General features: G+C 47.7%; 1 protein-coding gene and 1 pseudogene across 3 annotated transcripts in view; both read left to right on the top strand.

Annotated features, from left to right (window-relative positions):
• Mideas (mitotic deacetylase associated SANT domain protein) overlaps positions 1-25,835 on the top strand; it is a 66,298-nt gene extending 40,463 nt beyond the window's left edge. For 2 of the 3 annotated variants that reach the window (XM_027931495.2, XM_027931494.2), the window contains exons 2-13: positions 1,926-3,623; positions 7,110-7,409; positions 12,016-12,361; positions 14,302-14,368; positions 14,855-14,997; positions 15,121-15,224; positions 15,729-15,804; positions 16,475-16,563; positions 18,798-18,947; positions 20,146-20,358; positions 21,834-22,030; positions 22,333-25,835. In XM_027931495.2, the coding sequence (XP_027787296.1) occupies positions 2,169-3,623; positions 7,110-7,409; positions 12,016-12,361; positions 14,302-14,368; positions 14,855-14,997; positions 15,121-15,224; positions 15,729-15,804; positions 16,475-16,563; positions 18,798-18,947; positions 20,146-20,358; positions 21,834-22,030; positions 22,333-22,510 (3,318 nt within the window). In that variant the 5' untranslated portion in view covers positions 1,926-2,168 and the 3' untranslated portion in view covers positions 22,511-25,835. The remainder of the gene's footprint in view (positions 1-1,925; positions 3,624-7,109; positions 7,410-12,015; positions 12,362-14,301; positions 14,369-14,854; positions 14,998-15,120; positions 15,225-15,728; positions 15,805-16,474; positions 16,564-18,797; positions 18,948-20,145; positions 20,359-21,833; positions 22,031-22,332) is intronic. The other variant, XM_071607688.1, reaches the window with a different exon arrangement.
• Positions 3,951-6,649, top strand: LOC114089702 (heterogeneous nuclear ribonucleoprotein A3 pseudogene; annotated as a pseudogene).
• Positions 25,836-26,857: the final 1,022 nt, after the last annotated feature.

Consider the following 26,857-nt stretch of genomic DNA (forward strand, 5'->3'; position numbering starts at 1 on the left):
CTGGGCCTGAGGCTCCCTGGGAGAGGCACAGCCCCACAGTCCCACCCTGTAGCTTCACAAGCGCGTCAGGGTGAATTTCAGTCTGGGGACTGGCTTTTGGATCTCTGCTCTAAATTGGGCTGGCTGTCCGGGAAAGAGGGTTTAAAAGCAAGAGAAGGGTTTGTTTAAAAGCTTTCCATTCTTATCCAAATCCTCCCCCTCCTGCTGGGGGCTAGGGTGACTTGGATGCCCCCAGTCCCAGTCTTAATCCTCTCTGCAACTACCCTAAATGAAGACAAAGGAGATGCACCCTGAGAGGGTCTCTTACTGCCTTCAGGGCTCAGGAGCCCTCGGAGGACTTCGAGAGGGAAGTTACTCCTCTTCTGGATGCTGGGCGAAAGTGAAAGACAGGGAGTGGGCCTCCAGTGAGTCATGCCAGGCAGGCAGGCAGGCAGGCCCTGGGAGCCAGGGCCGGAGCTGCGGAAACGTGCAGAGGAGCGATAGCACCGAGACTCGCCTCAGAGAGGGGGCAGCACTGGGTGTAGGCAGGGCTTTGGATCCGCCCAGCCCCTGCTCTCTGCTGGTTTCCTGGGAATTGCCTGGGCTGCTACCGATGACCTGGAGCATACAGGGGCTGAGGTCACCTGGACCTGCAGATTTATTCTCCAGAGCGATCTAAGCTTTCTGCCTCTCCTTTCCCCGCCCAGCCTGAGTGACCCAGCATCAGAATATCCTTGGGGAAGAGGTGAGCATGTAGCTCCTACCCTCACCAAGTTTCCCAGGGAGAAAAAAAAATCTCACTGAGAGAGTTTTTAAAAATACATGCAGGCAGTTATGTAAATTGTAAAATGCAGGTCTGGATTCTGTTCTGTAGCAGCAGGATTAATAGAGAAGCCCTTTTTAAAAAATCAGGTTAGAGAGGGCTGAGGCATGTAACCCAATGCTACGCAGATGCAGATGCGTTGAGTCCTGGGTTTGATCCCCAACACCAAAAAAGAAAAAGGAAAAGAAAGAAAGATAGAAGAAAGAAAGAAAGAGAGAGAGAGAGAGAGAAAGAAAGAAAGAAAGATGTTAGCAAACAAAAAGAGAAAAACTAAGCACTTTAGTTATGACATCATGGAGAAACCTTATGCATCGAAGTTCTAGCAATCTGAACCTCACATATATGAGACTATTCTTTGCTCAGAGTGCTAGGGGCTCTTCAGCAATAGAGGGATAGGGTGGGGAGCAGCCCCAACCATGTTGACCAGCTTCTGGACTGGATTGGGCGTCCAGCCAGCCAGGGCTGCAAAACAGGTTTTGTGCTAATTGAGAAAGACTCCTGCAGCCAGAGCCCCACCCAGCAGCTCTTCCCAGGGGTGGGGCCTCACCTACAAGCCTCTTACTTTGAAGGATTGTGAGCCTGGCCTGGGTGCTGGATTCTGAAGGCATGGTGGGGATGCATAGGAGGTGTGGCTGTGCTGGAAATGACCCCAACACACGCACTTCCTGTGTCTGGTATGTGCTTGGAGTGTCGTGGAGGAGGTATTGGCTGGATAAAGATCCTCTTGGATCTGGAAGGAGGCTTTTGTATAGACAGATGAGCAGTGAGGACTGGTGCCCCTGCCCAGTGGGCTGAGGCCTGGGTTAAGAGGGCAAAGGAGCCCTGTTTGGCCTCTGTTGCCCTTTTTCCCAGCATGCCCCAGGGGATCACAGGATGGATCCCAGCCTCTCTGTTCCTTCAACATGTGCCTTTGTAAAATGCATATGTTATACAATCAAATGCAGCAGCCCTGGAGCTTAACCAGGAGGTGGTGAGACAAGAGTACCTCGGAGAGGCTGTGATCCTGCAGCCTTACCTGTGCTGCTCTGTGACACAAGGACTAGAAGGCCTTCGGGGCCTCTTTCTCACACTTGTGCTGATGTTCAGGGATCCTGTGACTGACGCTGTCACTCTCTTTTTGCAGGCTCCAGGACCCTGTGGAGCATCATGATTTGGGAAGAGTAGATGAGCCCAAGAGACTTTCTGGAAGAGAAAGGAGATGCCAGCTGTTCCCTCTCCCCGTGCCTGACCACATCATCCAGTATCATCAACCCCTGCTCTGCCCTCACTGGCTTCTGGACTAGGGCCAGCCTTCTAGCAGGACCTTTCCCCAGGGAATGGGCAACTGGTGAAGGAGGTCTCATTGCTGGGCTCCGTTGGCCACACCATGAACCTCCAGGCCCAGCCTAAGGCTCAGAACAAGCGGAAGCGTTGTCTCTTTGGGGACCAGGAGGCAGCTGCCAAGGAGCAGCCACCACCCCTGCAGGCTCCTCAACAGTCCATCAGAGTGAAGGAGGAGCAGTACGGTGAGCACGAGAGTCCAGCAGGTGCTGCCTCCACTTCCCAGCCCGTGGAGCTGCCCGCTCCTAACAGCCTGGCCCTGCTGAACTCTGTGGTATATGGGCCTGATCGGAACCCAACAGCCATGTTGTCCCAGCAGGTGGGCTCAGTCAAGTGGCCCAACTCTGTGATGGCCCCAGGGCGTGGCCCAGAGCATGGAGGGGGTGGGGGTGTTAGTGACAGTGGCTGGCAGCAGCAGCCAGGCCAGCCTCCGCCTCATTCATGGAACCGCCTGTCCCTCTACAGTGGACACAAAGGGAGCCCTCATCCCAGCGTGGGGGTCTCCACCTACTATAACCACCCCGAGGCACTGAAGCGGGAGAAAGTGGGGGGGCCACAGGTGGACCGCTATGGAAACACAGTGCGTCCCATGATGCCCCAGAAGGTGCAGTTGGAAGTGGGGCGGCCCCAGGCACCCCTGAACTCTTTCCATGCCAAGAAACCCCCAAACCAGACGCTGCCCCTGCAACCCTTCCAGTTGGCATTTGGACACCAGGTGAACCGGCAGGTCTTCCGGCAGGGCCCGCCACCCCCCAACCCTGCTGCTGCCTTCCCCCCACAGAAGCAGCAGCAGCAGCAGCAGCAACAGCAGCAGCAGCAGCAGCAGCAGCAGCAGCAGGCCGCCCTGCCGCAGATGCAGCTCTTCGAGAACTTCTACTCCATGCAGCAGCCACCCTCGCAGCAGCCCCAGGACTTTGGCCTGCCACCGGCTGGGCCACTGGGACAGTCCCACCTGGCTCACCACAGCATGGCTCCCTACCCCTTTCCCCACAACCCAGATATGAACCCAGAACTGCGCAAGGCCCTCCTGCAGGAGGCAGCCCCTCAGCCCATGCTACCTCAGCCCCAGATCGCCTTCCCCCGCCGATCCCGCCGCCTCTCCAAGGAGGGGATTCTGCCTCCCACCTCCCTGGATGGAGCTGGCACCCAACCCGGGCAGGAGCCCACTGGCAATCTGTTCCTACATCAGTGGCCCCTGCAGCAGCAGCCACCCAGCTCCCTGGGGCAGTCCCATCCCGAAGCTCTGGGATTCCCACTGGAACTGAGGGAGTCACAGCTGCTGGCTGATGGGGAAAGACTGGCACCCAATGGTCGGGAGCGTGAGGTTCCCGCCATGGGCAATGAGGAGGGCCTGAGGGCAGGAGGCACAGGGGACTGTGGACAGGTGCTACGGGGTGGGGTGATCCAGAGCACAAGACGGAGGCGACGGGCATCCCAGGAGGCCAATTTGCTCACCCTGGCCCAGAAGGCGGTGGAGCTGGCCTCACTGCAGAACTCAAAGGTGAGATGGGCATTGGGTGACAGACCTGGCAGGGGGCAGGGGATAGCAAGTGACACTAGGTCCACAAGGGCAGCCTTTTCAGTTCATTAAGGCAAGCAGTGACAGCTGGCCCCGCCTTTTCCTCTCTGTCCTGTATTGAACTTGAGTTGGAAGAGGCGAGTCTGTTCTCTGGAGGTAAATCCGCAGCCTAGTCACCTCCAGCTGCTGCTGCAGCCACACCCCTCGGGGAGGAGAGCGACCATCCAAAGGAACCAGGGGGTATGGGGGTGGCAGAGATGGTGGAATGAGACCGACATCCTTACCCTAGGTACATGTAGGATTGCACGAATGGTGTGACTCTACTTCGTGTACAACCAGAGAAGTGAAAAATTGTGTTCTATTTGTGAACTATAAACCGAAGTGCATTCTGCTATCAAAGTAATTAGAACAAATAAATAAATTAATTTTTAAAAAAGGAACCAGAGTAATTGAGGAAGCTATTTATTGGTGATCTGAGCTTTGATGGTAGTTCAAGAGAACATTTTGAGAAATGGGGCACACTCACAGATTGTGTGGTAATGAGAGACCCCCAAACGAAACATTCCAGGGGCTGTGGTTTTGTGTCTTTTGTGTTGAAAATGTGGATGCAGCCACGTGTGCTAGGCCACAAAAGGTCAACGGGCAGGTAGTGGAACCAGAGAGCACTGTATCTAGAGAGGATTCTATAAAGCCTGGTGCCCATCTAACAGTGAAGATTTTTTGTTGATATTAAAGAAGATACAGAAGAATATAATTTGAGAGATTACTTTGAAAAGTATGGCAAGATTGAAACCATAGAAGTTATGGAAGATAGGCAGAGTGGGAAAAAGAGAGGATTTGCTTTGGGAACTTTTTTGTATGTGGTGCTGGGGATTGAACCCAGGGCCTTGTGCATGCAAGGGAAGCACTCTATCAACTGAGCTAAATCCCCAGCCCAACTTTTGTAACTTTTAATGAGCATGATACAGATGACAAAATTATTGTTTGGAAATAGCACAGTATTAATGGGCATAATTGTGAAGTAAGAAAGGCCCTTCCTAAACAAGAGATGCAGACTGCTGGATCACAAAGAGGTCGTGGAGGTGGATCTGGCAACTTTATGGGTTGTGGAGGAAGCTTTGGAGGTGGTGAAGGTAACTTTGGTGGTGGAAACTTTGGTGGAAGAGGAGGCTGTGGTGGTGGAAGTGGTGGCAGCAGAGGTAGTTATGGAGGAGGTGATGGTGGATATAATGAATTTGGAGGTGATGGTGGCAACTAGGGCCGTGGTCCTGGTTATTGTAGTAGAGGAGGCTATGGTGGTGGTGGACCAGAGTATGGAAACCAAGGTGGTGGATGTGGTGGTAGATATGATGTTTACAATGAAGGAGGAAATTTTGGTGGTGGTAACTATGGTGGTGGTGGGAACTATAATGATTTTGGAAATTACAGTGGACAAAAGAAATCAAATTATGGTCCCATGAAGGGGAGAAGTTTTGGTGGAAGAAGTTCTGGCAGTTCCTGTGGTGGTGGTTATGGAGCTAGTGGTGGAAGTGGTGGATATAGTAGCAGAAGGTTTTAAAAACAGGAGAAGAGGGCTACAGTTCTTAGCAGGAGAGAGAGCGAGGAGTTGTCAGGAAAGTTCCAGGTTACTTTGAGACAGTCGTCCCAAATGCATTAAAAGAATTGTAAAGATCTGCCACAGAAGGAATGATAATCCATAGTCAGAAAAGTTACTGTAGCTTAGACAGGAAACCCTTCTTGTTCAGGACTGTCATAGCCACAGTTTGCAAAAAGTGCAGCTATTGATTAATGCAATGCAGTGTTAATTAGATGTACATTCCTGAGGTCTTTTAATCGATTGTAACTTTGCCCTTTTTCATATCAGGTATATTTCCCTATAAACTGTAGTAGTGGTACCAGGAATAAAAAATTCAGGAATTTTTAACTTAAAAAAAAAAAAAAAGACATGCAAACGACCCCTACATAAGAATTCATACCTGAAGGGAAGCAGAGGTTTATATACATGGGGGATTGGGGAAGGAGGTAAGACCATTTCCAGGTCCAGTGTGCTAAAAGACAAGAATGTGATGGTGCTTACATGCTGATTGTAACTGTCAAATTTCATTTAAAATAGGTTCATTTGCTTTATATAAACTATACTACAATAAAGTCGATTTTTTTTTAAAAAAAACAAAAGACAATAGAGACGAAGAGTGAATAGAATTTGAGCACACATACATGTTATGCTTGGAGTTTTTCTTTCTCTCTCTCTTTTTTTTTTAACCTGATCACACATAATTTATCATCAAATCCAATGAGAAGGGTGTTGTCATCTTTCCCTGTTTCTTACCTTGAAATGCTGAGCCCAAAGTGGGATTTCCCAAGGTCATGTAGCTGGAATAGAGGTCTAGTATCTGACCCCAAAGCCAGTGTTGGCTCCTTCTTTCACTAGAGGCCTCAACCACCAAATGCCTCAAGGCCTGAGAAGTAGAAGGCTGCAGAATTTGCCCTGTGTTTAGGGACAGCCAAACTTCACTCCTGCCAGCTACCTGTAGAAAAGTAGATGCAAAGACCACCCCTTGTGCATGCCTATAATCTCAGCTGTTTGAAAGGCTGACACAGGAGGATGGCAAATTCAAAGCCAGCCTAGCCAATTTAGTGAGAACCTGCCTCAAAAAAAAAAAAAAAAAAAAAAAAAGAAAGAAAGAAAGAAAAGAAAAGAAAACAAAAAATATAGTGGGGAGGTGCAGGAGGCACTAGAGAGGTAGCTCAGTGGTAGAAAGTCCCTGGCTTCAATTCCCAGTACAGAAACAAAACAAAACAAAACCATCCCTAACGTTGGGCACAGTGGCAGACTCCTGTAATCCTTTAGGCTTGGAAGGCTGAGGCAGGAGGATCACAAGTTCAAAGCCAGCTTCAGCAAAAGTGAGACACTAAGCGACTCAGTAAGAGAAAATAGGGTTGGGGATGTGGCTCAGTGATCAAGTGCCCTGAGTTCAGTCCCTGGTACAAAAAAAAGAAAAGAAAAATCATCCCTTACTTTGGTTCCTTACTTCGTTTTGCAGAGATGTGTTTTTAATAGTTAGATTGCTAAGGGGCTGAGGCTGTAGCTCATGGTAGAGCGCTTGCTTAGCATGTGTGAGGCACTGGGTTCAAGTCTCAGCACCACATATAAATAAACGAATGAAATAAAGGTCCATACATCTAAAAATTTTTTTAAAAAATATTTAGATGCTAAGTTGGGTGCCATACTCTGCTGGTCAGGGAAACACATCTGTAAGCCTGAGACGGCTGTCTGAGACCCCTTGCTGCAGGCCAGGACAACAGGACCTATCTGACAGCGAGGTTATGCAGAATATTTAAATGTAGTGAGAGAGAAGAGATTATCATGAAAAAGCCAGGTTGTCATAGACCAGTGAGAGTCATTGTGAGTGTAAATCAGGACTGATCTTCTGAACCTCACTTCTATTCCTGTCCCCTCTTCTTCAGGATGCCAACGGCTCAGAGGAAAAGCGGAAAAGCGTACTGACCTCAACTACCAAGTGTGGGGTCGAGTTTTCCGAGGCTTCCTTAGCTGCCAAACGATTGCGAGAAGACAGCGGGATGGTACCCCTCATCATTCCAGTATCTGTGCCTGTGCGAGCTGTGGACCCAACTGAGGTAGCCCAGGCTGGAGGTGTAGCCGAGGATGGCAAGGGTTCTGAACAGAACCCCACTGAGCACAAGCCATCAGTCATTGTCACCCGCAGGCGGTCCACCCGCAACCCTGGGATGGATGCTCCAGCTCAGGTATGAGGCTTCTGGATACCCGTCTATTGCTTGAGTGCTCCTGGGGGTACAGGACCCTACTGGAAGCAGAGAACATGGTGGTATTGGAGGGCTTCAAGGGACCTGTGGAGATACTGTTTTTGTTTTCTAAGTCAAACTTCTGGATGGTGTACATACAGGGATTGAGATAGCTTCATACTTGAAATTGAAATTGTCTGGGAAAATCTAGGATGTGTGAGTTTTTTTTTTTGCTTCAGATCAGCAAATTTTGACTGGCCCCTACTGTGGGTCAAGGCCCATACCAAGTTTTGGGATAGAGAGATGTTTGCTTGGGGCTGGGGATGTGGCTCAAGTGGTAGCGCGCTCGCCTGGCATGTGTGCGGCCCGGGTTCAATCCTCAGCACCACATACAAACGAAGATGTTGTGTCCACCGAGAACTAAAAAATAAATATTTAAAAAAAAAAAGAGAGAGAGATGTTTGCTTATTCTAAGTATTTTGAAATCTTCTATTAAAATTGAGGTTTTGTTTCTTCTTTTACTTCTGTTATTATTTGTGTGATGTATTTTGATGCAGTATTATTAGGTGCATTCTCATCTAGACATCGTTATTATCATGAAAGTTTTATTTTTATCCTTAGTAATATTTTGCCTTTAAAATCTATGTGGACAGCTAGTTTTCTTTTGGTTAGTGTCTACAGGGTGTATCTTTACCTTAATCTCTAATTATTATTATTATTATTATTATTATTATTATTATTATTATAGTTGTAGATGCATACCTTTATTTTATTTATTTATCTTTATGTGGTGCTGAGGATTGAACTCAGGGCCTCACACATGCTAGGCAAGCACTCTACCACTGTGCTACAACCCCAGCCCCTACCTTAGTCTTTTCTTTATCCTTGACTTAAGGATAAATTTAGATCTCTTTCTTCATTCAGTATGTTTATTTACTGTCTCCCCACCTTGTATAGTATAGTATAGTTCCTATTTATTTATTTACCAATAAAGTTGGAAATATATTGTACAACATGATGTTTTGATGTAGGTATATATCAAATGGCTAATCAGGCTAATTATCATATTCATTAGCTCACATACTTATTGTATTTTTTTTTATGCTGAGAACATTTAAAATCTACTCTCGTAGCAATTTCCAAGTACATGATGCAGTATTATTAGTGACAGTTACCATGTCGTATAGTAGATCTACTGAATTTACTCCTGCTGTCTGAAGAACTCCTGAAGTTGTTTCCTTTGATCAACATCTCCCCTAAGCCTCAGCCCTTGGTAACCACCATTCTACTGTCTGACACTTTTTTAGCTTCCACCGATAGCTTGCACTTCCTGTATGTACTGATATATGCGGTTTGTCATCTGCTGTCTACTGTTAGCTTTCTGTTTATCCCTGCCTTTCCTGTACTGTGTTCCTCCCCCAACCTCCCTTGGATTGATCAGGGTTGTTATTCTATTTCTCGGCTTTGTTAATTTGGTATATGTGTAATTATTTCTCTTTTAGTGAAATAATTAGCAGATTTCTTCCCTGAATTTCTACTGTAGAACTAAGTCCTACAGAAAGGGATTTGATTTTCTCAACTCTAAAGAACAATACATGATGAGTACCATCCTAGATGCATAGGAGAGATGTTCACTTACTATCTATAGTGAATGCCTTATGACACTGAGGCTTAATTCCCTGATTGAGAACAATGCTTGAGATTAAAACCTGTCTGCCACTTTTTTGGTGGATTTCAATAAGTTAAGGATACTTTTTTTTTGGGGGGGGGGGTACCTGAGATTGAACTTGGGGCCACTCAACTACTGAGCCACATCCCTAGCCCTATTTTGTATTTTATTAGAGACAGGGTCTCACCGATTTGCTTAGCATCTCGCTACATTGCTGAGGCTGGCTTTGAACTCGCAACAAGGATGCTTTTTTAATTTCTAAATTTCCATTTGGTTCATTTTTACAGTTTCTAGTTCTTGAGCTTACCTTTTATTTTAGAAATAAAATAAAATTTAGAAATTTAGTCTAGTCTCCTTTAATTTTATGTCTGATAACTCCATTAATGTTGTTCTGTTTCTATTACCTTTTATTTCTTCTTTTTACATTCCATCTTGCTTTCTTGTGTATCAGGTTATTTTTTATTGAATGTCAAGTATATTAGTCCATTTTCTGTTGGTGTAACAAAATACTTGAAACTGGGCACTTATAAAGAAAAAATAAAAGGTTTATTTAGCTCACAGTTTTAGAGGCTTAAAGCCCAAGGTTGGGCAGCCCCATCTTTTCAGCCTCTGGTGAGGGGCTTGACTGCATCACAGCATGATAGATGGCATCATGGTGGAGGCATGTGCAAGAGGAAGAGAGCAGTCCCATAGTGAGATGGGAAGCAAGAGCGATTCAGGGAAAGGCCTGCTCTTTTAGAACAACTTGCACTTAAAAGAACTAACTCATTCTGCAAGACCAAGACATAACATAAGAATATGTTAACAGAGACTGCATGTGGCCCACAAAGCCTAATATCTTTTCCAATAGTAATGCTCCTATGGCACAGTTACCTTGCATTAGGCCCTATCTCTTAAAGCTTGCACCTCTTCAACGCTGCCACACTGGAGACCAAGCCTCTAGCATATGAACCCTTGAGAGACAAACTATATCCAAACCCTAAACTCATTGTATGAAGACATTGTATAAAGAAAATTGTTGAATGTCTGAGAAGTGTGGCTTTATTCCACAAGACTTCTCCTCCCCGCTTTCCCTCTAATGGCTTCTTTCCCAGAGCTAGGTTGGGACTGTGTGAAGGCTGGTTCCAGGAGCTTTGCACCAGCCCCTAATATAAAGCTACTTGTAATACTGGCTTCTTCCCCATGGTCCTAGTACTGGGTATCCTGAACTGATAACTAACTCCAATACATTTTTTTTCCCTGTAAAAATTTAAATCTCTTTCTTCATTCAGTATGTTTGTTTACTGTCTCCCCACCTTAGACAACATTTTAAAGCCTTCTATAACATCACCCCATCTTCCAGAGCAACTCATCTTTTTTTTAAAATTTTTAACTTTTTGTTGTTGTAGGTGGACACAATACCTTTATTTATTTTATTTTTATGAGGATTGAACCCAATGCCTCATGTATGCTAGGCAAGCCCTCTCCCACTGAGCGACAACACCAGCCCTAGAGTAACTCACTTTTAATGGCGATTTTGTATCACAGATAAAAAACTGACTGCATGGCCAAGTTCTGAACTGACCTGAGAAAAATAATGTGTATGTGTCTGTGTCCCACCAATTCCCCCCAAATGTGAATCAACCTCTCCCTCTCCCACCCCCCACCCTCAATGTGTTGAAGTAATTAAAAGACTTTGGATAATAATGCTTTCCTCTTCCAAAGACAGGTAGTCTTTGGAAGACAGATAGCAAAGGGCATTAGCAATCCTGAATCATTTTTATTTTATAAGAGATTGAAATGGGATTATTTGAAGCTTGGCTTTTCCAAGACTAGCCTGTTTCTGATTCTCCTTTATTCTGAGACATAGCTCTGTGCAGTCCTAATCTGAAGCCTGGATGTTTACGAGGCTCTCCTTCCATGGCAGGCCCTAAACTCCAGTTTTTATTCTGTTATTTACTACTACTACTACTTCTTCTTCTTTCTTTGTACTGGGGATTGAACCCAGGGGCACTCAATCACTGAGCCACATCCCCAGCCCTTTCTAATATTTGATTCAGAGACAGGGTATCCCTGAGTTGCTTAGGGCCTCGCTAATTTGCTGAGGGCTGGCTTCGAAATTGCCATATTTTGCCTCAGTCTCCTGAGTTGCTAGGATTACAGGCATGTGTCACTGTGTCTGGCTCTGTTAGCTTTTTTTTTTTTTTTTAGTTGTAGATGGACACAATACCTTTATTTTATTTACTAATTTGTATGTGGTGCTGAGGATGGAACCCAGTGCCTCATACTTGTGAGGCAAGCGCTCTGCCACTGAGCCACAATTCCAGCCCCTCTGTTAGCTTTTTGAATTGAATTTGTTTTTAGCTTTTTGAATTGAATTTGTTAACAGGTTTGTTCAGTTTCTTAGCCTCTTGGTTGCTTCTTCACTAAAGGCATCCACCTGTAGGGAAAAGGCAGCCCTGTTCCTTCATACCTATGTTAGGCAGGCACTTACTGTTCCCATGTTTAAAAATGAAGATATATATAGAGAGAATGTGTAATTTCAAGTGGCAAATAAAGGTGATAGATCCCAATCCAATCAGTCCAGTTCCATAGTCTGGACCCTCTACTGCTGTACTCTTCTGCCCTATCACATACTTTACAATAGGGGTTAGGAATTATGGCCTGGGGCTAACCCAGAGCTAAGAATGGTTTCCACTGGATTATTTAAAAGAGAAAGGAAGGAAGAAAGAAGAAGAATATGTTAACAGAGACTGCATGTGGCCCACAAAGCCTAAGATATTTACTCTGGGTCCTTTTTCCAGGAGAAGTTTGACCTTTGCTCCAGAGGGGACAGTGAGGAAGTCTATTGGATCTGCCCCCCTTTTCAGGCATGCCCTGGTGGATGTGGTGGGCAGACAGTTCTCAAAGTGAGACTGGCAGGCTACGTCAAGGCTTCAGTTTTCCTGTTTTCTTCTCCAGGCTGAGGATCTGAATACCAAGTTGGAGGGGGAGCCTTCGGTAAGGAAACCAAAGCAGCGACCCAGGCCGGAGCCCCTGATCATCCCCACCAAGGCGGGCACTTTCATCGCTCCTTCTGTCTACTCCAACATCACCCCATACCAGAGTCACCTGCGCTCTCCTGTCCGCCTGGCTGATCATCCCTCTGAGCGGAGCTTTGAGCTGCCCCCCTACACACCACCCCCCATCCTTAGCCCCGTGCGGGAAGGCTCTGGCCTCTACTTCAATGCCATCATATCAACCAGCAGCATCCCAGCCCCTCCTCCCATCACGCCAAAGAGTGCCCACCGCACCCTGCTCCGGTCTAGTAAGTGACTGTGCTAAATCACCCCCTTGGTGGCCATGGCAGTGGGGAATGTTGGGGGAAGGACACTGGGCAGGGAGGCAGTTCAGCCTATGGGGCTGCTGGGGATTGAGCTGGAGGCTGTGGGAGAAGGGACTTACTCTCTCCTCTGAGAAAGAGAAGGAGGTTGTCCTGTTACATGAACAAAGAGTGGGGGTTGGGGAGTAGGTCATTTCCACGGTTTGGATTCAGTTCCCAGTTCTACCATTGACTATTACAGCTCTTTGTGCAAGTCATTTAAACATCCTGGGTCTTGGGTACTTCTGCATTAAAATGGGAATTAATATTACTTTGTTAATGATGAAATTGCCAATATTCAGCTGTTTTGGGATCCACCAATAGCAGTTTCTTATGATTCATCCTAATGGCTATCTCCTAGGGTTGTGGTGAGGATCAGATGCATTAGCATGGGTAAAACCCTTAACGTGAGGTTTGGTTATTGAGTTTGTTTGCAATAATATTTGGAAGATCTGGTCTCCTTTGCTCTCAAGTATTTATTTCTGCCAAGAGTAGACATTTTGGAAAACTTTGGCTGGCCTGGGTGGTGTGTCGCTGATAGGTGCATCCTACAAAGGAATCCATTTCCTCTTAAAAAAAAAAAAAAAACAGATAATTCTCTCCCTTAGAGTGGGCGGAGAGGATTAAGTGGGAATAGTACCTTGATGCCTTCACCCATTTAACCTGAAATGGATTTCACCCATGGTGTAGCTCTCTGGTGCCCCCTGGTGTCTATGGGTGAGAAGCAGCTTGCCCCACTTACCCGGGAAGTTTCTCTGACCCTCTGGGTTTTGCAGAAAGTCACTGTTGAGAGTGCCACAGTCTTGGCAGTCAAGAAGAGGTCAGTTTGTCCACAAGTTTTACAGAGCACTTGGGTGTAAGGCCTTGAACTGGGTCCTGCGATAGTTCCAATAATGTATGGGACACCATGACCTGAGAGTGCAGGATTATTAGGGAGTTGACATGAAAGCCCAGGAGACAGAAAAGCAGAGGTTCCTGACGGTGTAGGAGCAGCAGCCAGTGAGTGAAGCTGACACTGAGCTCCAGGTCTGCAGAGGCTTGGTAAGGTGAAGAAAGCAATCGGGAGGGGGTGGGGCTAGAGCTGAGCTTGAACTCTGGAGGGGGAGGGGCGGGGAGGGGCACACAAGGCAGAGCAAATGACTGTGGCTAGACTTATGGTGGGGCTGTGCAGGGAATGAGAGGCCACAAGGTAAGCAGGCTGCTAGAATTGAGGGTCCAGGCAAGGGGCTAATGGGAGATATAGACGGAAGAGAAGCTGCCTTGAGCCCCCCGAGCTGACGATTACAGGTTTTATTTCATGTTGCATGGTTTTTTGCTCTCTCTCTCTCTCTGAGCAAGGGTGTGTTTTGATCCAAAACCTTAAGGAAATTAGCTTGGAAGAAACTGAGGCAGAAAATCCAGAAAGGGAGTGAGAAGATAATTTTAAAGCTGCGATCCTCTTTACCACCTCTCTAGCGTGTGCAAAGTTTCAGCTTCTTTACTAGAAAACCATAGTTTGATGTCGAAGTTACTCTGTAGTGTGGGAGCTCCTGGGAACAGGAACTTGGCATGCATAGTGGTGCTAGTAGTAGGGGTAACAATACTAGCTCCTGTTTACTGAGTGCCAGGCTCTCTGCATTGTTTCATTCAATCTTCACCTTAATTCTAGGACATAGAAATAGCCCCTTTTCTGCAGGTGTGCAAACTGAGGTCCCCAAATGTTTAGTAAAAGGGCCAAGTCATCACATTTAGCAGGCTGCACATCTAGGACTCAAGGTGCCTGAGTTTGAAGTGAATTCATTGAATCAGTGCTGTGACTCCTTTGTATGCAGGGCAGCCACCCGGGGCTCTGGTGTTTTGCTGAAGGGAAGAGGGCACCACTTACCAACCTACTCTTTGTCCCATAGACAGCTCTGAAGTCACCCCACCTGTGCTTTCTGTGATGGGGGAGGCCACCCCAGTGAGCATCGAGCCGTAAGTATAGCCTGGCCTTGGGCCCATGGTGTGAGGGTGGCCAGATGGGCCCAGTGCATGTAGGGGGGCTCTGGGAGCAAGAGGAGAGTTTGGTGGGATCTCTAGAGGGCCAAGCACCACTTGGGCTTTTGCAATTGGCCCTGGGCTGTTCTTCCCCTGCTTTTGTGTGGAAGTAGCAAAGAAAGGAAGAGTCTAGCTCAGCTTGAGTTTGTTTCTGGAGTGCTGGACAGGAGTCCAGGAGACTCTTCCTGTCTGCCAACATGAAGCAGTTTCTCCCCTTCCGGGCCTCTCTCACTTGCCCTCCTGGTTGTAGCAGGTGCCAGGCTGTCGTCACAGTCTACCAGAAACTAGGTTTCCTACACCCAGCTGAAGCCTGGCTGCACTCCATCTCTGTCAGCTGCTGTCTTCTTCCCATCCCCAGGGAGAAAGTCAGGTTCCCTGTTCCCATGTGGTGAGGCCTAACTCCATGCCCTGTTCACCCTGCAGACGGATCAACGTGGGCACCCGGTTCCAAGCGGAAATCCCTTTGATAAGGGACCGCGCCCTGGCAGCTTCAGACCCCCACAAGGCTGACTTGGTGTGGCAGCCTTGGGAGAACCTAGAGAGCAGCCGGGAGAAGCAGAGGCAAGGTGAGGAGGGACCCAGGAGTAAACAGGCTGAGGCAGGTTGGTGGGCAGATAGGCATAGGCCAGGCCTGGTCAGGCCCAGCCCTGAGCATGATTTCCTCTCCTCCTCACCTTCCATGAATCCAGTGGAAGACCTACTGACGGCTGCCTGCTCCAGCATTTTCCCTGGTGCTGGCACCAACCAGGAACTGGCCCTGCATTATCTTCATGAGTCCAAGGGAGATATCCTGGTAAGATAGCACCATTGGCCCAGGGAGGTCCCTCAGGGAGGTTGGCACAGATCTGAGTCTGCTGCCCAGAGGCAGGGTCTTCTGGAATGCTGATTTGAGGCAAGCAGGAGACTCTGGTTGAGGAATCAGTGGTAGGGGCCTGGATCAAGGCACCACCATTTCCAAATTCAAGATTTGGGTGTGCAGTCCATCCCAATCCCCTGATTCTAGGCTAGTGGGTTCCCACTGTCAGCAGAACTGTCTCTGAGGGCCTTCTCGGTCCTGTTGCCTGCCTTGGGAGCCACAGTTCTCTTAAAAGGTCCTAAGGAGCCCCACCTCCACGACCTTACCACCTTCTCACATCTCTTGCCCCTCCATGGTTAAGGGGGACAAGAATAAGCCCCACCCACGCTTATTCTTATAAAAGACCTCAGGTGGCCTTTTACATTTTTCCAGGCCTAGGATTCTTAGTCCATTACTGAGACTGCCACCAGGTCCCTGACTGTAAACTCACTTCCCTTCCAGGAGACGCTGAATAAGCTGCTATTGAAGAAGCCCCTTCGGCCCCACAACCACCCACTGGCAACTTATCACTACACAGGTGGGCTTCACTGGTTTGGGAATGTGCAAGAGCCTCCAGGGGTTTCCAGCTTCCCCGGGGCCCTGCTCAGTGCTGAGTCACTGCCAGGGGTGGGGGCAGGGAAGAGCAGAGAAATGGACACCAAAGCCAGGGTAGTTCTCCAGGGGTTTCTTGTGCCCCAGAGGGAAAGTTGGAGAGGTTGGGCAGGTGGGAACCCCTCCCAACAAAAAAGCCCAAGTTACTGGTACAAGGGACAGGAACAGGGAGTGTCATCTAACTTGGCTTCAGGTACCTAGAACTTCAGTGGCCCTTGGAGCACATGTCTTATTCTGGACATTGTACTTGAAGTGGTACATTGGCCAAATCATGTGACTCTGGCAGCCACTGTTATTGATTCCTGTCAGTGTCACTTTTATCTGCACCAGGCAGAACACTAGGGGTTTCACCTGCATTGTGTCACTTAGTTCTCACCACACCTGGGAAGGTGGATTCTAATGTTATCATTTCACAAGCAAAGGCAGTAGGGCTTCCAGCGACTGGCAGTGAGTGGCCAGCAGGATGGGGAGTCAGTTCTGAATGCCTGCAGAGACCGCATGTGGATGGCCCCTCACTTTTCAGTTGGTCAGAGTCAGCCCACAGTGCTCATGGTCCTCCTGCCCACCTTACCCCCAGCTCCCTCTTTGCCCCTCAGGCTCTGACCAGTGGAAGATGGCTGAGAGGAAGCTGTTCAACAAGGGCATTGCCATCTACAAGAAGGATTTCTTTCTAGTGCAGAAGCTGGTAAGCTGGGGCTCTGTCTTAGGGCTGGTGAAGGCCGGGAGCAGCCTACCTGATCTGCCAATGGGAGCCCTGAGTTGCTGGTGCTCTCTTTAAAAAGTAGATAGATCAATGCCATTAAGTAGCATTGGAGATAATTTTATAAACACAAGAAGGAGAGAAGATCTGGCCTTTCTGCTGGTTCCAGTTCTCTTTCCTACATTGGGGTGGTGTGGCGATGCTCTATGGTTTTGGTCCAGAGGGGGCCTGGCATTAGACTTAAAATAGGAGGGAGACCAGATGGAAATGAAGGCTGCAAGGAGAAGTGAGCCATTCCCCCAAGGGAATATGGAAAGGAAGTCACTCCACTGGGAGGGGAACTGAGAACCAGCAAGTGCTTATGTCATTGACCCGGGGTCCTCTACTTCCTGTCTGACCTAAGGCTTCCTTCCAGTAACTCAGTTGACCATGCCTAGGTTCCCTAGATAATCTGGTTCATGTTCTTCTGGAAGAGTAGAGTGCTTTGCTAATCCAAGGAATTGTGTCTTTTCCAGCCCTCTCACAAAATCTGGGTTGTGGGGAGAGTGGGTTGTATGGATTGACAAGGGAAAGGAGCTTCCAGAACTGCACTGTTCCTCCTAGGTTGAGGATCATGTCAGGAATGGCCCTGGGGATTGGACAGAGGGCTGATGAGTTCTATGAGGGCCCTGTTAAAAGAACCTTCATTTGCTGTGTTTTCGTAACACTCTGTCCCCTAATTGGGCTATATTGCCAGGAAGCCTGTGCCCTTAAAATTCATTAGTTCCTAATGCCTAATGAAAAGAGCAGATCAACAGTCAGTCATACAAATGATCAGAGAAAATTGACAGGAGAAGTATTAACAGTCTAATTGATAAATGTGTGACGTAGCCATTCCTGGGAGCTGAAGCATGTCTGTTTCATCTTTAGGCACAGAGGCTCCCGCTGGCCCCTGGGCTCCCTGGATAGGACCTCCCAGTACAGCAGTGGCTGAATGGTCTGGGATCTTGGGGAATTTTAGAGAAAACAGCCCTATGGGGAAAAGTGGTCTAAAATCCAAACTCAGTGGCCAAATAGTTTATAAAATGAGAGGGTTAGAATTTCAGGGTTTGGGACGTTTCTGGAGATTGTCTAGTCTCACCCCATTTACTATTTACACATGAAAAAATAAATTAGAAAGCTGAGTGACTTGTCTAATGTCCCATTGCTATTTGGTAGCAGAGTTAGGAGCAAGACTTGGGTCTTCTGGTTTTTTTTTTTTTTTTTAACTTTTTTCAGATTTTCCCACAGCCTTCTGGATAGTTTACCTCAAGTCCAACCCCCACACAGGACAGTGGGACATTTCTTTACCTCACTTGTCAGTTGCTGTTCCCTGGAGAGGACTGAAAAAGTTTCCCTGAATTCACGAAGGGGGTCCGTGTTGCCAGATTTGGGCTGGCATTGGATGTGGATGGTGCCCAGGCTTTTTACAGAAAAAAATGCAGGAACAGTATAATAAACACCCACTAATGTCCCACTTAGATTTATCAGTTGTTAACATTGTCCCCATTTGCTTTCCCTCTCTACGTGTAAATAAACCGACTGCATATATATATAACTATTAAAATATAAAAGATATCTTCCTTTATCTATTTTTGCTAATCACTAAAATTACACAGCCAGGCATGGTGGTGCACACCTGTAATCCCAGAGATTTGGGAGGCTAAGACAGGAGGATCACAATTTCAAGGCCAGCCTGGGCAATAGGGCAAGACCCTATCTCCAAACAAATACAGCTTGTTTATGGTAAAGAGCCCTGTTGTACAGGGGATTCCCTGTACAAAATTAAAAAAAAAATAGTAAGCTATAGGTTATGAATGTCCTGACATAATATTCAGCAGATTTTAGCATGTGTCTCCTGAAAATTATTTTCCAATAAAACCATAGTATATAAATAATCCCAAGGAATTTAAATGGACCTGATACTCTGTAATATACAAGCCATAGTCAGATTCTCCAGTGGTTCCGGTGTTGTCCTAATTTATAGCTTTGTTTATTTGTTGGAAATAGTGCTGAAGCATTGATTAATTGCACTGGTCAGGGGTTTGTTGTAGAGCAGGTACTGGAGGAATGCTTGTATTTCCTGGGTTTAGTTTTTGGCCTAAGGTTAAGGGGGACTTGTAGGTATGAGAAAGGCTGGATTCTCTCCAGGCAGGTGAACCAAACCAGCAGGCTCTGACCTCAATTTTGACTTCAAACAGATCCAGACCAAGACTGTAGCCCAATGTGTGGAGTTCTACTACACCTACAAGAAGCAGGTGAAAATTGGCCGCAACGGGACTCTTACCTTTGGGGACGTGGATACAAGCGATGAGAGGTCGGCCCAGGAAGAGGTTGAAGTGGATATTAAGGTGACTCCTTTCCCAGCCTTGGCTGCTAGAGCCTGACTGGGTCTGGGACCAGGGCTGAACTAGGAGTTTGAGGTCAAGCTCTCTAGGGAGAGAGTAAAGGATGGACAGAGGAAAAAGCAGGGTCCCTGACATCCCCCAGGAGCTAATGTCCCAAGCCCTGGACCTTATGGCTCTCCTCTCTAGACTGCTGGGGTCATAGTAATAACACATGGTGTCAATATGGAACACTGAATTTTTCCATGATATTTGCCCCAGCAACACTTACTGTCTCCACATAGCAGACCTCCTACAGTGTTTCCCAAAGTTGAGTCATTCTTGCACCCCCTTTATGATTTCTGCTCTATCTGCATCCTACTATGTGTCACCATTGCTATTTTTGTCATGTCCACATACTACTTGTGCTGTTAGTTAATGTTTTCTTTGATTCAACTAATTTTTTACTCAAATAAAAGGGAAGCTTTATATCACAATCATAAATAGAAAACCAGTACCGTTTCCCATAAATGGAAGGTACTGGTAAAAGTAAACATATATGAAAACCAAATACTTACTGAATTCTAGTTAGATGCTGTGTTACCTGCCAGTGTTCTGAGACCGAGGCCTGAACTCTCTGAATGAGATTATCAAGTCTATAGAGAAGTGTAAAAATGACACATTAACACCAACTGGAGACTTTGTCCTTGACTTAACCAGGATTGAAAGAGAACTGAAAAGGGAAAGTCATTTAATTTTGTGTCCATGTATCCACCTGACATCATCTTGGGGTTACAAGTCCACACGTGGTGACATGCTGTTCTAAGACCAGGAGTGGTTTGGTCCCCATTTTGCAGATAGAAAGGGAGTGGAGATATAGAAAATGTTACAAAGATAGTTTGGAATTGGAGCTCAAGGCTCCTGCCTGGCTCACCAGACCATTGAGTCTAAGGATGTGTCTTCTGGGTGTCTGTTAAGGAGGCCAGATGGCCTGTGGGTACTGGCATGCTCCCTCCCTGCCTCCTGCTCAATCTCAAGTGCTCAGTTTCACCCTGAGGGCTCCCAGGTATCAAGATTCCCTTCTGTCCCCAAGCAGACTAGTCACAGGAGGGCTGTGACCTATGACAGTCCTAGCACAGAGCTAGGCCCGGCCAACAGGACAAGTGGGGACTCGCAATTCAGTGCACTATGGCAGTGTAATTGAGCTCATTCTTGTCCTCCTTAGACTTCCCAGAAATTCCCAAGGGTGCTTCCTCCCAGAAGAGAGTCCCCAAGTGAAGACAGGCTGGAGCCCAAGAGGGAGGTGAAGGAGCCCAGGAAGGAGGGGGAGGAAGAGGTACCAGAGATCCAGGAAAAGGGGGAGCAGGAAGAGGGGCGAGAGCGCAGCCGGCGGGCAGCAGCTGTCAAAGCCACGCAGACACTACAGGCCAATGAGGCGGTAAGTGTGACCTCCACAGCCACTCCCTGAGCCCAAGGCCAGGGGGGCTGGAGCTGGGCCTGGGGGTGTGGGAAGGAGGGCTGAGCAGGAATATAATGGTAATCCTCATCATCATAATAACAGCCAGTGTGAGAATCACTTTGTGCTGTCGCTTTATTTAATTCTTATAACCCTGCATGGTGGGGAATATTATTAATCCTGTTTTACAGATGAGGAAGTTGAGATCCAAGAGAATACACCTAGTAGGTGGCTGGTCTCTGTTCTGCTGTTTATTTTTACGTTATGCTGAGATTTGGGGAAACAGGCTTTGGGTAAACCCTGTAAGTTTGTGGGACACTGAGGAAGCATGAGCATTCATGAGCGGTAGCTCAGTCAGAGATCCCCCTAGAGAGCTCCCTCCTGACAAACATGTCTGCCAGCCCTTCTCTGGTGTTCTCTGCAAAGTGCTTTCATTTCCATTGTCTTACTAATATCTCACAATAACCCCCATAAAGCCTTGAGCCCCACCCTGCAGACAGGGAAGTCAAATTCAGAGATCCAAGTGACTTGCCTGAGGTCACATTCCAGATCCTTGAACTTCTTGTGCAGTGCTCTGCCCTCCATATCTCAAGCCAAGAGCAAGACATATGGCCAGAGCTGCCCTTGTTGGGAAAGCTCTCTGGAGAAGGGAGAAGGGTGGGGATCTGTTTCTACATCTCTGCATACAGGACACCCATCAACTAAACACGGCTGTTTGCTCCATTCTGAGCTTGCCTCTTCCTGCACCAGGAACTGTGCTGTCTATGCTCTTGAGTTCTACTGACTTTGTGAATACTGTCCTTTGAGGGTCCACCCTGGGGACATATTGTCACTTCTGATGCCCATTTGGGGCTACCCACCTGGGACCCAGAGCAGCAGCACCTTCTCCAGGTCTGCACCACATGTCCTGTGCTGACACCTGTCTTCCCCTTTGTTCTTCCCCTCCCTGTGTTCATTGTTTGCCATGACCTACCTGTTGTCCTCAGCCAGCAAGCTACACACTGTCCCTTCCTTAAGCCCAGGCGCTCTCTGAAGGCAGGGGCTCCTGTCAACCTCTAGGTCCCCAGCACCTGGCACATCATCTGAGCCTGAGTCTCTTTTATGGCATGACGGCATGAGTGCACTAAATGACAGAAACTATGAACACAAGCTTCATTAATTAAGATACCAAGATCCCCAGTCAGAAGCATCAAGAAGTTTTTATCAACTGAGGGCTTCCACAAAGGCTGCTGGAATTACAGTGCCAGCAACTTTGTAAATGATAGAGCTAGAGGCCACCCAAGACCCGGTGGGCTCCTGGAGAGATAGTAAGGTCCCTGTCACTGGAGGGATTCAAGTAGGTGCTAGGTGACAATTTGGCAGGAGTATATGACCTTTAAGGGCCTCTGTTCCCTGAGATACCAGAATTATGGATCTATGTTTCCCCCGAATCACTCAACTCCTTGATTTCTCTCCAGGCCAATGACATTCTTATTCTCCGAAGCCACGAGTCCAATGCCCCTGAGTCGGCCGGTGGCCAGGCTTCAGAGAAGCCACGGGAGGGACCAGGGAAGTCTCGAAGGGCACTGTCTTTTTCGGAGAGGAAGAAAAAAACAGAGACATTTAATAAGACTCAAAATCAGGAGAACACTTTCCCTTGTAAAAAATGTGGCAGGTAAGATGGCCAGTGCAGCCACGCGGGGACCCGGTGACGATCCGAGGGGGCGGGGCGGAAGTGGATTAGGGGAAGCGTCTGGGAGCCCTCGACTTGTCTTCTGATTGGCTCGGCGAGTTTCCAGGGCAGTGACGTCACCGAACAGCTTTGGGGGCGGGGAAGCTACTGAGGAGCGTCCCGCCAAGAGTGGCGTCAGGGACTGGAAGGACCCGGCCCGAGTCCGGGAAGCGGGGGCGCCACAGCCCTCTCCCCAGGGTTCGGGGGAGGGACCGTCCCCTTACCTGAGCCCCTCCGCTCCGCAGGGTGTTTTACAAGGTGAAGAGCCGCAGCGCGCACATGAAGAGCCACGCGGAGCAGGAGAAGAAGGCTGCGGCGCTGAGGCTGAGGGAGAAGGAGGCCGCCGCTGCCGCCGCCGCCGCTACTGCCGCCCCGCACCCGCAGGCGCTGCGAGAAGAGAGCGGTGCGGGCGAGAAGGGCTGAGCGGCCACCTGCCCCTCTCCCAAGGCCCGGGCAGGGAGTGAGGACCGGGTCACGTGGACTTGTATCAACAAAACAAATAAGACAGTGAAATAAATGGCTCTTTTTTTATAAAGGCCCCAGGAGCAGTGGTAAGGGCTGCAGGATCCAGTTCTCTTTGCATTCAGTCTGTCGGAAGTTGTCCTTCTGCTTTCCTGGTTCCTGGAACTGTGAGAGTCCTGGTCCCCGGGGGGCGGCCCCCAGCTGCCTCTCAGATCTCTGCTGCCTCTTTGCTGCTGCACAGCCTCTTCCCTCCTCTTTGGCCTCCCACCTCCTCCGTCTCCTGGAAGCCACCATGGAGCCAAGCACAAGCTCACTCCCATTGCAGCATTATTTCCCCTCCCCAGAGGTTCTGGAAGGTTGCCTTCCCTCAAGCCCAGATAATGGGACTTACTGGGAGGGAGTGTGGTAGCCTGGCACCTGTGCTGTCCTTGCACAGCCGTGCCCAGGCCTGAGCTGCTCCAGTGACCCTGTCTTCAGGCTACCTCCTCCCTGGAGCGAAGCTGCCGACAGGTACTGTCCCTCTGCTGCTTGCTAGCAGCCCTGCTGGGTCTGCAAAGTTTTCTCAAACATTTGGGAAAGGAGCCAGTGTTCCCTTCCTCTGCTCTCTGCCTGAACTGTCCAGAGGCTGGGAGCTGCAGGGCGAGGCCCCAGGGGGGCTTCTGACAAGCCTGGCTCTTCCTGCTTTTCTCCTTTTTGCCAAATACTTTGGGGCTCTGGAGGCTGCTGAGGGAGCTTAGCCTCAGGCAGGTCCTGGTGAGGCCCAGCCTGTTCCTCCTTGGTGCCAGCTCCCTGCTTGCCTCTCTCCTGTCCTCAGCAGTTGCCACCTAACCCCACTGCACCCCACTCAGTGTTGATCTCCATAGCCCAGCCCCAGTCCTGCACTCTGGAGATTTCTGGATCCTTCCCTGGGAGGGGGAGGTCTCCTAACTAGATTGAACAGGAGCCTTCATTCCTTGACTCGGGTCATTTGGGAGCTATTTATTTATTCTTAATATTTAATTTTTGACATCCTCTCAGGGACCAGGGGCCTCATGCATTCCAGAGGCCCAAGTGCATTTATCCCAAAACATGGCACCTTCTTGACATCCCCATCTCCACCCCAAGGCCCTAGGGTTCCTCATCTTGTTGCTTTGGTAGCTCTTGCCAAAAGGAATGATAGTAGCATTGAGAGAGGGTGGAAAAGAGGAGGGTGTCACCGAAGCCACACAGAGACTAGGAGGAGTGAGGGAGATCAAAGGCAGTTCTTGTTGCTGACCCTTCTGTACTTTGAAATTGCCTGAGGGAGCTGGCAGAAGGTCACAATTCTAGTATTGTTTACCAGGCCTGGATTCTGGCTCGAAGAAGCCATATTTGGCATGGAATCACTGAAGTGAAAAGACCAGAAGGTTCTGGAGGCCCAGTCACTTGCCATTCCCATAGGGGGCCTAAGTTAATTTTCTGATCTCATTACCCAACTTTAATTGTGCAAAAGAAATTCCAAATGAATGTGTATAAGAGAGAGCAACATACTAGGGAGGATCCAAAAAGGATTTATTCTGAGACTCTTCAGGAGATAGGCTAAAGTCATTATTCCAGTAACTGTGAATGAAAGAGGGTTTTAACTATGCTATCAGGTATTTTTCATATTAATTTGTACTTTAATATGGTTCTATAGAACCCCAGCTATGGGAGTAAGATTCCTGGACAACTACCTAGATCTCCAGCTTCCTTATTAGTTTACTAAAAGTCCCAAGATGGCAAAATCTGGTGTACCCTCTAGAAGCAGGAGGGCAGCAAATTAAGGCTCTCTTCTAAATCACTTCTATAATGAGTGCCTTCACAGCTTAGCCCCAAAGTGCTACCTATGTTTCCCATGGTTTGTTCTCTTTAAACCATACTTGGTTTCAGGCCCCTTTATGAACATGTGATAACAGAAACCTTCAGTCACGTGAGACTTATGTTCAGTGGTAACATCTAGTTCTTGGATATCTCTTTGAATAAGAAAGTGATTCTATTCTAAGCTCACAGAAATGAGACCAGGCAAATGTAGCCAGGGAAAATCAAGATGGTATCTCTTGGTATTAATCAGATCAGAGTCCCTACTTTAGGAGGGCACATGCTTCAGTATACATTCGTATCTAGAATGCAGTGTGAAAATTGAAATGTTTAGAGGGCAGATGCAGTTGTGGTGAGTGACCTGTTAATAAAATAGGTGCAAGTGTAGAAGCTGGCATAGATATGTATACCCTTAATGGTGCTTTCTCCCTGTGAACATGTTAGGCTTGTCTTTTGTTGCTGTTTTTCCCTCCTATTCAGAGCTCTGCTTTAAGAAGTTAAGTGACAAACACCTTCAGCTTTATAAATGTCCCCCCATACCATTTATCCATATCCATCTCCCGGCTTCCATCAGCATTCAGCTAAGGGTGTGAAACTGACCTAGTGCCTGTGTTCCAGACCATTTCTGAGGTCTCTTACCCATCCAAGGAGACAGTGCCATCGTTACTGTCCTCCATGCCTTCAGCAGCCCCTCTCACAGCTAAGGTACACACCCACCCCTCTGCCACCCAACCTCCACCCCTGGCACAGAGGTCTTGTGCTGCTTATGTTTAAAGGGATTGCCTATATTTAAATGCCTCAGTGACCTAACCTCTTTCTTATGTGCCAGATGTTAAGATGAAGGAGGAATACAACACATATACAAGCCTCAGCTGTTTCAATGTTTTCAATGGGGCTCACTTTTCTGGGATGTTATTTATTACCAGACTGGCAAGCCTAACTCCTTAGGTTTACAGGAAGTATGCATATTTTTATAAAACATTTGTGTCCACCCCATATTTGGCTGTGTTAATATTTGCCTCTAACAATTTGCAGCTAATTCACCTTTTTCCTCATTTGTCTCTAAACTGAAGGCCTTGTTGGAGGGGACAGAGCACAGGAACAGCCTTGACAGTTTGTAATTATTGTAAAAAAAAAATTTAGTAGCATATAAATAAGTATATTCCTTTTATTTTGAAACAAAAATGATCAGACACTGCCTTTTGTGTGTTTGCTGCCTGTGGCACCCTTTTTTAAAAAGACTGTTACATATTAAAATAGTGTACATATATATATATAAATATTACCTCTTTTGCTGTACAGTTGTGATAGACCAGACTGAAGATTTTATTTTTTGTGTGCTTTTTATAAAAAATTAATACACTAAAGAGAATCTTGCTGATGTGATTGTAATGTACCTATGTAACTTATTTACTTTTGAATGTTCTTCTGTATCTTTAAACCTTTTATTAAATAAGGTTTTAAAAATTCAGAGTTGAATGCTGTTTTTTTTAGGGGGATTTTCACCATCTGGGGTTGATGTAAGTAGGCTTGTTTTGTTTGAAGGGAGATTACTTGACATTTTTGAGCCATAAAGATTCTGTTTTACCAGTTTATTGTCAAAAAGGCCAGAACAGGAGAAATAACACACTATTTGCCTGGCTACCGTGCAAGATGATAGCTGAATAGATAGATCGATCTTTTTATAAAAATTTAGACAAGAAGCCTTAAGTTAATGTTTTGTACACCAACATAAAGATGGCATACTATGACGTTTTCGTTTCATTGGGATTAAACGAATACAAAGGATACAGACTGTTGCTAGCGGGTACCTGGAAGCTGGGGTGCTGAAGAGTATTTTTATATACATCAAGCAGCGTGCCTAGTATGAATGAGTAACCCGAGGAGAAAAGTCCACCGTGATGCATGCATTTTTAACATTAGCATCGACATTCACTCCAGAATTATTAATTTTTAAACATGGTGCTTAGCAGTATTTGTTTACTGTAAAAAGAATCTGGAAAATATGAAAAAGGAAATGGCCATAAGAGAAAAGAATGCTGGAGCCCCTAGCTGGCACCATAGTAACCGTTCGACCTGCCAGAGCGCTCGGGTCTCGCGTCGTCTGGGACACCGTTGCCATGGCTACACTGGCGCGAGCGCCACCGCGGGGGCAGTAGGGGCGGAGTGCAGAGTGTTAGTTGGCGGGCCCCGCCTTCCACTGCGGCAGTAACTACGCGGCAGGTTGTTGAGAAGGACGCGCCATCGCCTCTGCAGCTGCTGTGGCCCGGGTGTTGGGCCACCTCTGCCCGCCCTCGCCTCCGCTGCCTCCAGTCCCTTTTCTCTGTTGTTCCCGCGCCTTTGCTGCTTCGGTCCCCAGTCCTCGCTGCCCGGAAGGGTCCCCGCACCAGCGAAGCCGCCACTCGCCGGCTGACCCGGCTGCGGTCGCGGATTGTCTCTCCCTCGGTCCGCCGAGGACCCGCTCCTGGTCCACCTGAAGGCCACCTGAAGGCC

The sequence above is a fragment of the Marmota flaviventris genome, chromosome 2 (genome assembly GCF_047511675.1).
Source record: "Marmota flaviventris isolate mMarFla1 chromosome 2, mMarFla1.hap1, whole genome shotgun sequence".
NCBI classification, from domain to species: domain Eukaryota; kingdom Metazoa; phylum Chordata; class Mammalia; order Rodentia; family Sciuridae; genus Marmota; species Marmota flaviventris.